We start from the raw sequence: 13,519 nt of genomic DNA, 5'->3' as shown, positions 1-13,519 counted from the left end.
AAGAGCATGAAAAGCTAACTGAGATTAAACAACCGCATCCCTGCAGAATATAAGTCAGTATTTAATATTTTCTTAGAATGAAGTGACTTCTTTATGTCACTGGAGTTTACGAGAAATAATTTCTGGAGGAAACATTCTGCTTTTCTAATCAAATCAGACTGACATGATAGATGGCTGAAATGATGCCTTCAGATAATTTTTAACAGGGCTAAAATCTATTGTATATTAGGTTTATGTTATTAAGTTAGCCGTCTTTAACTTCGTTATTACAAATCTGGTTCTGGATTATTTAAGCTGAGAGACTTGGTAACATTTCTATCTCAGCAACAAGGTTTTATTAAACAAGTTGCTTCTAGCCGATAACTGCTGAAGTTTCTTAATAATCTCTTTATCATCTCTTGTCTTTTTTGTCATGTTAAACAAGTGTATATTACAGACATAGACTGAGTGTATGGTATTTAGGTAATTAGCTCATACTTAGCCAGGCATTTTTTTGCAATTTGCATAATGCATACAATAATATTACAGTAATAATCAATTTGCAATATACTGTGCAGCCCTAATACATGCAAAGTAGTTAGGTAATTTATTATAACCTTGTTACTGACTGGCTGTTGCCATCAGTTTATTACTCAACTGTCCCATAAATATCGTGGAAAAAGCTGCTAATGATTGAAATTTACTATAAAGATTATGCCTAACTGAACATCCTGAAACGATGTTGTAGCAACAAAGGCTCTACAATATTTGTACCCCCCATTTTGTCTTAATTTATAAAGACAAAATTTTATAACTTTGTAAATAAATCTGAATTGTCTTTCAGAAATCCGACCCTTTCCCCGGGCCTCCTCCTATCCCAAAAGGCAAGCTGGAGAAATTCAAGAGAAAAGGCAAAATTCAGAAGGTAAGCACCTTTGTGCACAAACTGTTTCCACATTGTGCAGCTGGCTGTCTTTGTAGCTCATCTCTGTACTTCTCTGGTGTCGCTTCAGCCTCTTCAGCATCATTACAAGCTGAAGGACATCATCACTCGCTCAGAGGAAGCTTCAGAAATGGCCCAGAAACAAGCCGCTCGATTTGACCTCCTGCTGCCAGAAGACGCAGGGTAATTTTCTTGGAAAAAAATATGCACTACTTTGTAAAAAAAATAATGCTATATATCTGAAGCCATTTCACTTTAAACCATTTCTCTGTCTGATGTCAGCTTTTTAGAAGGAGATGAAGATGAGGATACGTGCATGATCTCACAGGAGGATATTGCTGATGCTGTGGACATTACATCTGGAGCAAAGGTACAAAGGTTTTACATGAACTATTACTCTAAAGACACTGCAGAAGTAAAGTTCTTTTTTACATATAGAAGTTTGTAGTAGATAACCATAATTTGTTTTTATACCATAACTCATCAAACCATTATGTTTGTTACGAAAAGACTGTTTAACTTTATTCAATCAGAGGAAATGGTTTAATAATTGGGTAAAATATTTGTAAAAATTTTAAATAATAAATTGCCATCATGCCAAAATATACTGTATAAATTTCAGTGGAAGAGTCACTAGGGGGCACTGGAGAGCTTGACACTTCAATGGCAAAGAGACTTTTTGCACACAAACAAAACACCTACAAAACCGAGTATCTGGTTTTAGTCACCCAGTTTAAAACCAGATATTTGCATATTCTGCATAAAAACAGCACAACCTTTTTATCTCACAGTCTGGTATTGAATTAACCTAAATGTTTCCTGTTTTAGGTCATTTCTGATTATCATTATTTCTGTTTGTTAAATGTCAAAAAGACAAGCGAGTAATTTCTACTTTCTTCACATTCAGAAATGAACATGATTTAAGATTGCAATGCATTTAAATTTAGCCGTATGAGAATATAATGTCTTTTTATGCTTCTTCACAACTTTCACGCTAATTAGAGGTACCCATGTGGTTTCCAATATTCTTAAAGAAGCAAGTGTTCCTTGCTCTCACCTAAGGTCCAAAGAAACAGAAATTGAAGAGGTTGGTCCTAATGAGCATCCTTGAATTTGAAAGAGAAATTTAAGAGCTTGCAAGTCCAAAAACACGTGTTTGCCACAACAGGGGCTGGTGAACTTCTCAAAATAAATTGCATCATGAGAGAAGGACATCAGTGTAAATGCTAATGCACCATCTCATGTTAACCAGTAACATGAGATGTTACTGGTTAACATCTCATGTTAACCAGTAACATGAGATGTTACTGGTTAACATCTCATGTTAACCAGTAAGTTGGACATTGACTCTAAGTGTAGTCCCAAAATGTGCTACACAGTAACATGTGGTTGACAAAGTCAGTGTTTTGGAGCAGTCCACCAAAACCCCTGACTTATGTCCCATAGAAAATCTGTCAAGTAAGTTGAAAAAGTGCGTGAGCAAGGTGGCCTACGAATTTGTTTCACCAGTTAGGTCAGCAGTGAGAAATACATGGTCCGACACCCAACATGTCCAGGTTACTTTCTGGAGATGTACCTAAATATCTGAATTTGAAGAAAGATTGAAATCATTTGAGCAGTCTTAACTGACCTAAAACTATGAGGAAACAAGCCATTTGCAATTTATTTTTTAAATTTATTTATTCTCTTTTTTTTAATCAAACTGTTTCAAGGCCATATGCATTGTACAATACATTTTATTGCACCAAAACCATATTTGCAAAATGGATGGTTTCTGCTAACTCTTAATTTTTTTTTTTTTTAACTCTCTTTACAGCATTTTAATCTAAAACTGTGTCAGTTCGGTCCATATCGCCTGGATTACAGCAGAACAGGACGGTGAGTATTGACATGCATACTCGCTGTTGGGCTTATGATTTATGAGACATGATTTATGTTACGTGAACAGGTACAGTAACAAAAGAGCTGCTGACAACATTTTAATTGTCAGCCTGCAGGTATTTATGATTCCTATTCAGTTTTTTCCTTACAGTCACCACCATGAGATTTTAAACTAAACAACTCAGTATCTTTTTAGTTAACAAGCATACTAATCATGAAACACAGATGACACCTGCTTTAAAAGCTCAAGCATGCTCAACTTTGCAATTTTGTTTGTTGTATTTGTCACCTCAAAGCTAAACAAATGTAATTTATATTTGGAAAATGCATTTTTTTTTTTCCTTTTTTCTTTTTTTTTTTTTGCATATAAGATTAATTATGATTGGACTACTTATCCAATTTTGTGGAAATTCTTTTATAAAGGCCAGATAAAACTGTTCAGAAATGTCCTTTATTCGAAGACGGAAGCATTTCAAGGCTCTGACTCAAATTAGAACCACGACCCTGAAAATGAAGTGGCTCATATCCTTTACATCAGGGGTCACCAACTCCAGTCTGCAAGGGCTACCATCCTGCAACTTTTAGATTCACCTCTGCTCCAAAATGTCTGAATTCCCTCACCAGCATTCATTCCTCTCTGCAATAGGCTGGAAACGAGCAGTTTATTTGATCCAGGTGTGTTTGAGCAGAGACGCATCTAAAAGTTACAGGATGGTAGCCCTCGAGGACTGGAGTTGGTGAGCCCTGCTTTACATAGTTCACAGTTAACAACATCCTGCCCTTGCACACATACAGATGCGTAAAAACTCCTTCCCCCAGGAACAGAAATAACAACTTCATGCATAGAAACATTATACAAATGTGTGGTTTTCACCCATGTTGTCTGTCCTGTGAGGTGCTTGTGCTTCTTGCACTATGTGTCAACATTCTGCTTGTATGCAAAAATTTACAAAGGAAATAAAACAGATATGTCTATATATCATATAAATAAGAATGCAGACATATGTATCAATTCAGCCATTTCACCAGCCATACAGTAATAAATGGTACAGTAATAAACAGCATGTGGTTATGTTTCAGGGCAATTTTTATTTCTGTTTGTTATTTGGTCCTTTCATCAAACGTTCATATGTAGTTAATGTCTGCTGATGCTGTAAGGGGTTTTTAAGACTGGCTGTTTGGATTTCCTGTGTCAGATTTCACAGGAAGATAAATGTGTTCTGTTAGAAAGACTTAGAAAGCCTTGAAGATATGATTTTGAAGATAAGAATTTATTTATTTATTTTGTTTTGAAAAATCAAATTTAGCATACATTTTTTTTTTTTCAGAAAGCTTTTTGGTTTCATGTTGGAATTTGAAAGTCATGATGCTTCCTTCGTCCTGATCACGTCCTGATCAATGTTCATGGTGTCGTGTTGTTTTTGCTTCAGCCATCTGCTGCTGGGTGGACGGAGAGGCCATGTAGCTTGTGTAGACTGGCAGTCCAAACAGCTCATGTGTGAGCTAAACGTCATGGAGTCTGTCAATGATGTCAAGTAAGTTTAAAGAAAGAAAAGAAAAACATTTGCACTGTGCACAAATATTCACATTGTGTGTTTCCGAGTCTTACAGAGTTTGGTCTGTGTTTCTTTAGGTGGCTCCACACTGAACACATGTTTGCTGTGGCTCAGAAGAAGTGGCTCCACATCTACGACTCTAACGGGATAGAGCTACACTGCATTCGTAAGTTTAACGACGTCTTACGAATGCAGTTCCTCCCGTACCACTTTCTTCTGGCTACAGCGGTGAGTTTAACCTCCTGCCCATCATTTATTCAGGCTTTATATGTTGGTCCTTGTCTGGATCAGTGGAGATTTGTTTTTCCTTTTTCTATTTTCTAAAGGAAACGTCTAATAAAGCTTCATAAATCTAGTGGATTTATGTTGGTTTATATTACATTGACCTACTTTAGTTTTAATTTGCCAGAACAAACTTTTATCTTATAGGTGGCCTATTTTCCTTCCTCAAACAGGTTATGAATGGTCTATAGGCTATACAAAACTTGTATGTCAATTTCTTTGCTCAAAATCGTTCTTAGATATTAGATATTTTGAGCCCCATTCAGAATGAGCTGTTTTAGGGCCCCTTGTCACTTTAAATCCAAATGTGCTGCTGCTGGCCACGCCCCCCAGCTCAACATTTAAACTTGCACATGAAAATGGCTGCAAGCAGATGCACAATTATTCAACCTTACATTTTTGAAAAGCAGAAGTTGAGCTTTCTGTGCAAACAACAAAAATGCAGCCAGTGGTTTCTGGATGATAGTCAATAACCCTCCTGCATCCATTGTACAGCACACACAGCGATAAAACCAGCTGACCAAGCTCTGCAGACACCAAAAACATAAATTTACTGGGGTGTGTTTTTTTTTTTTTTTTTTAAAGCACTGTTTTTAGAAGCAGTTGAGACCCAACTGGAAGTAAAAACTATTTAAAAAAAAAAACATGCAAAACGTGAATTTTGTATACTATATCCACCCTAAATATTTACCCATTAGGATTTAGGTTGTCACTAAAATAAAGGCACCAAAGTTAAATGAATTGTGCTTTAAAGTGTAACACCCCTCTGAAAGCTAAGCACTGACCCTGTCAAATTTCAGAAAATTCCAGCAAAGTGGGCGGAGCCAAGAATCATGTGCTGACTTGATGACTGATTGGAGGATGTGAGTGTAGCTGTGATCAGGACTAAAGAATCACTGTTTTCAACTTATCCACTTTGTCGCTATATTTATGACTTTTTCAGTCTCCCCTTTCTCACAAACAATCAGTGATAAGGCTGTCCACATTAGAATGCTTAGAATGAAAAGAATGAAAAAAAAAATCAGCCTGGGAATGTATGGAGTTTTGTTCTAGAAAATGTGTAGGAACACTGTAAATTTCCACTTCATTCCATTAAGACAGTTTCCCAATCAAGATCTAAACAAAGCCAGAGTTTAAATATAATGTTGAAAAAAGTAATCTGAGTCCTCGAATTTTGACTGAAGAGTTTCATTAACTCAAATCAGGCATTTGTGGTCAGAAACCTCCATCTGACTTTTGAATGTGTACTTCATGGATCTGCACATGTTCTTTATGGCTTAAGCTGATTGGTTCTACCACTAAATGGTGTGGTTGAAGTTGAACCACCATTTTTACATCTTTTATCCATCTTGAGGGTAGTTACAGAGCCACATGAACCATGAAAGGACATCGGAGAAATGGGATTACAGAACAGTGATGTAGTGATACAGTATAAAACAAAGACCTCATCAGTAAAGTGACAGCAAAAGGATGAATGGTTGCCTTGAAATTCTCAGTCTCTTTAGGAACATCCTACCCTTTTCGTACACTAGCCCTACAGCACGTCATCACCAGTCTTTTCCCATAGTGCCGTACATCCCTTAGGAGCATTTTAGTTTGCATAGGCTTAACAAACGCTGTTCCACCAGGTGCACCAATTGCTGCTGACAGTAGTCTGGTGGCGCTTTGTGGGGGAGGGGTGCTCTGTGGAGTGGGAGGTCAGATGAGGACTGAGAAAAAGTGCTTCCTATCCACAAGCGTTTAGACACACCCGCATGGCTGCCATGGGAGATTCAAGGTTTCATCAAACATGCATGAAATGATTCAAAGCAACACTTTTGGTATGGTGCAATAACATTACAACACGAAGCTTAAAAAAGTTGATTATACCCGGCCCTCTCCCTCCTTACGAGTGCAGTACGTAGTTTTTACAAAATATGTTTCTTAAAACTGCCATGACAGTATGGTATGAGACAGATACTCTGTGAAAAAAAAAATCTATCTCCTCCCAGTGCGACTATTGTAGTCTACAAAAATGCACAGCACCCGGTCAAAAACAATCAGTCACAGCCAGGAGGAGTGTATTAGTTTTGTCAATCATCCTTGTGTACTCGCTTCTAAATTTGCTGGTGGAGACACAACTTACCTTTACAGATATAAAACGTTTTTCCGTCGTCATTGGTGGCCTTGCTAGCTAGCCTTAGTTTTTGTGGCTGGCTAAATTATGGTGAACCAGCTATAGGGTAAGCAGAGAGTAACTTTTATTAAAATATGTTTTGACATATTTGCTGAAACTGTCATTATGCCGTGACAGTATCATATAAGACAGATAATCTGTTAAAAAAATCTAGCTCTTCTGAGATCTGCAGAAGTACAAACCTTGATCAGAAACAACCAATCAGCCAGGAGGAAGGCCGTAGCCCTGTCAATCATGCTTGTGTACGCACTACTCATACACCTCATATACACATTAGAGAAGAAACGAGTGTATCCATAGCAACGCATGCAGAAAAATTAGAGCAAGCAAAAATTAATTCCAGTTAATAAAAAAAGATAGCGCTGTTTTTTTGTTTTTGTTTTGTTTTGTTTTTGTTTTTATATATATATATATATATATATATATAATAATTGAATTTCAATCTACTCGCATCATATGCCAGAACCAAAGTCAAAGTTCTTGTTTGTGTCCACAAAGTTGACGAATAAAACTGATTTTGAATGCAGTGTTTACAAGGGGCATTCTGATTTGATGAAAGACATCGGTCTGTTTTTGTTTAACTTTTGTCAAGATTGGTGTTTTCTGCCACACACAAGAGAAGCAGGACAGTGTGTTGTGCATGCAAGCACAGTGACAGTCGTTTGCGGGCATCAAGCATTCGGAGCAATCTGATTAGATAAGTTTGGGTGATAAAACATCCTGCTGTGCTATTTTATGAGCAACCAAACTTCTTTGTCTTGGTAATTTTGTTTGCTCGTCCCACGATTTGAGATTGTGATAAAAGTGGTAATAAGATATTAATCTCGCTGCTTTGTCTCTGATAGCCAGAGTTGAGCGCAGCTCAAAAATGTAATTATGGCGTCGCTGTGTCTGGGGCTGTGTCTGGCCAGATGTTTGGCCAGATGCTAATCCAAATGGCCTGTTCCAAGTGGAGGGAGAAATGTTTTCTCTGAACATGCAGTGTGTGAATTCATGCACTGTGGAGCTTCCCTGCAGTAGATTCCTCATACTTGACATTACTTGTCATCCCAAATGTGCGTCGTATTGCAAACCTATTCATGTCCTCTTCAACTTTCTCATTTCAACAACTTTCAGCTTAGAAATGTGTTGTTGCGTTAAATCACAACAAATATGCTGAGGCACATCCAAGTGCCTTAAAACTTTTAAAGTGGTGTCAAATTACGAAGTCAAACTTATTTTAAGTCATACTTGATATACACATATACATCATTTTTATGAAAAAAAAAACTGATTGTTAACATAAGTACTTGATTGTGCTATAAAATGGCACAATATTTCTTTAAAATACATAATACCTTGCCTTTAAGGTGATTCTTCAGATTCATTTTCTCATGCATCCCCTATATTATCATCCCAGAATTGGTCTCTAATGGATGTTTTTATTGGTTAGAACCCCTTTATCCACAAATTATTCTAGTTTGTTCATTCTTGCCTGCAGAGTGCAACGGGCTTCCTGCAGTACTTGGATGTGTCCATTGGAAAGGAGGTGGCAGCCATCTGCACCAAGACCGGCCGGCTTGATGTGATGTGCCAGAACCCTCACAACGCTGTCATCCACCTCGGCCACCCCAACGGCACAGTTACGCTTTGGTCACCCAATCAGAAAGAAGCCCTGGTCAAAATGCTCTGTCACCAGGGTGGCGTCCGTTCAGTCACTGTGGATAAAACTGGCACGTGAGTCACATGCAAGTTGCTTGATTTCTTATCGAAAAAATTTAGAATTAAAAGTTTGTAAATGCTTGTAACAATAGCTGCGGTAGAAATGGCATTTAAATGCCTTCTTTATGTGTTTAATACTTGCGTTTATTCCTTCATCATTTATATTTGACACCTCTCTTGACAGAAAAAGAAGTATTTTTGCTTTGCCTTTATTGCTCCAACAATTTGTCAGATGTGAAAATTGTTCAGCAAAAACACACACAAAAAAAAAAACTAAGATGACAGTCGAGTGCTGTCTGGATTTTTTTTTATTACACCATCAGCATGTTAATATGCATTGTAATTTTGTAACTTTACTTAGAGAGCTACCTTTCATGATGACTTTCGGGGCTTTTTTTGTGTCTTCCGGCAGATACATGATTACATCTGGAATGGATAAAAAAATGAAAGTCTTTGACATCAGAGCTTTCAAGCCCCTCAGGTCCTACTTCCTTCCTACTGGAGCTTCATGTTTGTCTCTGAGCCAGAGAGGACTGCTGTCTGCAGCCACAGGGGACATTGTTCAGGTGACTGTCTCCAAAGCTCTGCAGAGATAGCGATCTGAGTGCAAGGAAATGGGCCTTCACTATCTTGATGTGGGTTGGAAACTGTGGCGTTTTAAGAAGTGGTCTGGAAAGCTGCAGTGTGTAATTTTTATAAATGAAATGCTTTCAAAACCGCCACTGTGTTGTGACAGCATAGTAGAGATAGGTGATCTGTGAATAAATGTCGCTCCTTTGCCTCTTCTAAGTGCTCCTATGAGCAGCCAATCAGAGCCAAGAGAAGTTTTTTTTTTCTTTATTGATGCTTTGTAACTGTTTTTATAGGATTAAAATCTTTTTTCCAAACTGCTACAATAATTTCTTAAAACAAGAATTTGGTGCACAAGTTTTAATTTTTGTATGGCTTTTCTTTCTGTTCCACACCTGGTCAATATTATACACACCTCTTCTTTGTTTATATATCTCTTTACATGTTGCAGGACAACTGCACCGTTATAGTAATCATTAATTTCCTGGGATAATTTTTTGCTAGATATCTAAGGATTCCTCTTATCACATTTGGTGGAGTTGATTTAAATGTTTCTGTTTCCTGTTGGAGGAGTAGGATTATTTAGCAGGACGTTTTCAGAACTTGAATTTTCTTTTGTTTTAGAAAGTAATCTATAAATCCTTCCAGTGAATCTAGGTAACTTTTTTTAGTCTCTCCCTCCAGGTTTACAGGGATGTTTGGAGCACGCCAGTCACTAAACCCTACATGGCTCACCGGGTGCGAGGATCAGTTTGGGGACTTGGCTTTTGCCCCTTTGAGGATGTCCTCGGAGTTGGACATGGAGAGGGTTTCACCAGCATGCTCGTACCAGGTCAGCTCGTCTTTGTAGCTTTCAGTTCAACATAACCTCTGCGGTGTTTGAGCTTTTATGCACAAATTCCCTGAAGGCCTCAGGAAGTATTAAAACTTTTGACCAGAAAGCATTTGAAACCTAAAATCTGTTTTTAGAAGGGTATTGGTAGCATTGCAATGGGGTTTTGCATAATGTCTGTGGTCAAACGACAAAAACATTATTGTTCATGCTCCTGGCTTCTTATGAGCAAAAATGGATGTTTGCCTTTATGTATGCAGTTTTCTAGTATAAAGTTTCAATGTCAATAAGAAAATGTAAAGGCCAAACTTTGCACTTGTTTCTTAGATTATTTGGAGTCTGATGAAGCGTGAAACACTTTTGCAGCACAAAATAACAATAATTTTTTACCAATAGCATCATAGTTTATTTATTTTGGATATAAATAGAAATATTGTTCTATTTAAAGAAAAATTTCTAAAGTCATTGTTTGTTTACTCTGTTTTTGCCTTTTTTCCAATCTCAGGGGCTGGTGAGCCTAACTTTGATGGTCTGGATGCAAATCCATACCGCAGTGCAAAGCAGAGGCAGGAGTGGGAGGTCAAGGCTCTGCTGGAGAAGATTCAGCCTGAACTCATTACTCTGGACCCCTCAGAGCTGGGTTATGTTGATCGTGCTAACTTTGAGCAGAGGCATCAAGACAGAGTCGAAGCTCTGGTCAGTTGGTAGACTTTTTATTCAGATGCATCTCTTGATATGATTTACTGCACCGAAGGTGTAAAATGTGCAGTTTGTAAAAGCATAAGTCTTCTCTTTCAGGGCTTTGATCCACTTGGCAAAGAGAAATTTGTTCCGAAACATAAGAAAAAAGGTCGCAGTTCTGCTGCTGGTATTGAAAGGCGGAAGAGGCAAGTGGCCCATGAGGACCAGAGGGTAAGCAGTTCCTTAAAGTGGGCCCTGTAACATTTCCTCATTTTTCACAGTTAAAAAGAAGTATTTCTGCGGGATTTTATGATGGGCCAACAAAATAGTGGATAGTTGTGAAGTGAAAGGGAAATTGCTTTCCAGCTCTGGCTGTTATGTTTTTGTCTACCCCTCTATCATTCAATATATTGTTCCATTGTTCCTTCCGTCTCCTGTTGTCTCTCTCCTCCCTTTACAGTTACTGGTATTTTATACTTTTAACATCAACCTATGTACATAAGTGGTCAAACAGTGGAAAACGGAGTCTGTAACAATGTGGAAAGTTTTTATTAAGATTTTCCCAGAATAGCTAGATTTAAATGACCTGCATGTCAACTTCTGAGTGCAGCTGGTTGCACCTACTTTCTATTGTGGGACACAGGAGTAAAGGGGAAGAATACAAATGCATGCCACACGGTTCAGATTTTTAGACATTAGAAATAAATAAAATATTTATTTCCTACCACTTCACAATTATGTACTACTTTGTGTTGATCTCAATGAAAGACACTGAAATTTGTGATTGTAATTCAACAAATGTGGAAAAAGAGAAAGAGGTGGGTATATTTTTAAGGCTGCTATGTCTAGATGTGTCCTAAGTCGTTTTTTTTCTGTGTTGCGTTGTGTTAACGAAAGCCGTCACATCTGTTTCTTAGCCAACAACCTTAGATATGGGAGCTGAGGTATGGGAATTTTAATCTGAGGCTTATTCCTCTTAATCTAACAGAACCCTTCAAACAATATTCAATTTCTTATTCATTATCAAAGGATAATTTTTGTGATCACCTTTTTTTGTAGATGTTGTTCATGTCAGTAAAACCACCTACTTGTTCTCCAGCGTGTGTATAATCCAGTTTGCTTGCTGGCCTTTGCAGGACGTTATCAGAAAAACTGTGGAGGACAGAATGAAACTGGAGGAAGAGCGAAACAGGATGAAGGAGAAGAAAGCAGCACTGTCTGGAAAAAGATCTGCTCTGGACAGATTCAAAAAATAGAAAAGGACTCTTTGTGCAACTCAAACGCAGTGACGTTCTGTGGGCGGGATCTTTGACCTTCACGTTGAAACTTCTTTTTGTTTTTACGACTCAGTGGTTTGCGAGGACATCGAAAGCAGAGGTTCTTGGTGTCGTGGGCAGCTACATGGTGCAAAGTCTGGCCCGGGTTCTGTTGGGAAACAGTTCATGAAATCATTGATGAGAGCACCGGTTGGTCTGCTCTAATTATTGACTGTAGCCTGAAGCACATCCTGTTTGTGATCATGTGGTGGATGGCAGCAGTCACCCAGATTTTTCTTTTAGTACTAATAAAACTTTCCCTGCATGTTTGACCTTGTCAGTTGTGGTTCTTTTGAGATAACTTGTTTAATATTTTTATAGAAGCAAAATGAGTAGACTGTTGTGCAGAGTTGCTTGACAACAATTTAAAGGGATAAATGCAAGAATATAATGATGTTCAAGGAAATCTTGCTCTAAATCCATTTAAATTCACAAATGCCTTTTGGATTCTGTTTAAATCGTATGAAACCGGTACCTAAAACTTCCTTTAGATTTTTAACAGAAAATTATCAAATTGTATGCTTCTTCCGGTAAGTCCAACATGATTCACACCTCTGGAAGATTTAGAAGAACTTTGTATCTGTTAGGAAACAGAAAAGACTTGAAACTTCTAAAGTAGGCGGTATCAAAATAGCATAGCTGTTTTTGTTAGTTTTGCTAAAAAAAAAAAAATTGCATGTCAAAAACATTTCTACCCTCATCAGTGACAAATTGAAAACTTTTTTTGTCTTTTGTAATCAAAACCTTATAAGGGCTGAACATTTTTTTTTACATGTCTGTGTTGGCATTTTGAACTTCTGTTTATGGTGATGAATTCCAAGTCTTTTTAGTTTGGAAGGCCTTTGACTGGCAATCTCCCAACAGGTTTCACCACATTGCTCAAATGATTAGTCATAAAAGACTATCTGTCTGACACCTGTGACACATTCAAGCATTGACGCATATATTTGTGTTTAGTGTTCATCTGTCTCTTTGCATATTCCATGTACCTTACAGTGAAATAAGAGATAGTGAATGACTATCACGGCATTATGCTGCAGTAGGCTCTGTGTCCGTAAGTTTTAAAGCCCCACTTTCTCTCAAAAACATGCCCAGAAGAATACAGAGCCAAGAAGAACTTTCTTCACATTTTGCATGTTTATTCTGTTTTCTAGGCTGCACAGTGGCTCAGTTGGTAGAGCTGTTGCTTTGCAACAAGGAGATTCTGGGTTCAATTTGTGGGCTGGGGTCTTTCTGCATGGAGTTTGCATGTTCTCCCTGTGCATGCGTGGGTTCTCTCCGGGTACTCTGGCTTCCTCCCAAAGTCCAAAAGCATGACTGTCAGGTTAATTGGTTTTTCTAAATTCTTCCTAGGTTTGTGTGTGCGCATGGTTGTTTATCCTGTCTGTCTCTGTGTTGCGACAGACTGGCGACCTGTCCAGAGTGAACCCTGCCTCTCACCTGGAACATTCGCCGGAGATGGGTACCAGCACGCCTCCTGACCCCACTAGGGACAAGAATGTATAGAAACTGGATGGATGGATTCTGTTCTCTTTTTAAATCACTCTGAAGTGGTTCAAATGATAAAATAAACTTTGAAATCTGAGAGATGCAACCTGTGTA

At 38.0% G+C, this 13,519-nt stretch overlaps 1 protein-coding gene across 2 annotated transcripts in view; it reads left to right on the top strand.

Moving 5' to 3' along the window:
* The window catches only part of wdr46 (WD repeat domain 46), a 25,437-nt gene extending 13,251 nt beyond the window's left edge, over positions 1-12,186 (top strand). For both annotated transcript variants that reach the window (XM_007562273.2, XM_007562274.2), the window contains 12 exons: positions 824-904; positions 993-1,105; positions 1,205-1,292; positions 2,739-2,800; positions 4,234-4,338; positions 4,437-4,587; positions 8,298-8,533; positions 8,931-9,084; positions 9,773-9,920; positions 10,426-10,616; positions 10,719-10,832; positions 11,738-12,186. In XM_007562273.2, coding sequence (XP_007562335.1) covers positions 824-904; positions 993-1,105; positions 1,205-1,292; positions 2,739-2,800; positions 4,234-4,338; positions 4,437-4,587; positions 8,298-8,533; positions 8,931-9,084; positions 9,773-9,920; positions 10,426-10,616; positions 10,719-10,832; positions 11,738-11,857 — 1,563 coding nt within the window. In that variant the 3' untranslated portion in view covers positions 11,858-12,186. The remainder of the gene's footprint in view (positions 1-823; positions 905-992; positions 1,106-1,204; positions 1,293-2,738; positions 2,801-4,233; positions 4,339-4,436; positions 4,588-8,297; positions 8,534-8,930; positions 9,085-9,772; positions 9,921-10,425; positions 10,617-10,718; positions 10,833-11,737) is intronic.
* Positions 12,187-13,519: the final 1,333 nt, after the last annotated feature.

This window comes from Poecilia formosa, unplaced genomic scaffold, assembly GCF_000485575.1.
Source record: "Poecilia formosa unplaced genomic scaffold, Poecilia_formosa-5.1.2 Scaffold135, whole genome shotgun sequence".
NCBI classification, from domain to species: domain Eukaryota; kingdom Metazoa; phylum Chordata; class Actinopteri; order Cyprinodontiformes; family Poeciliidae; genus Poecilia; species Poecilia formosa.
This window is presented reverse-complemented; position numbering and strand designations above follow the sequence as displayed.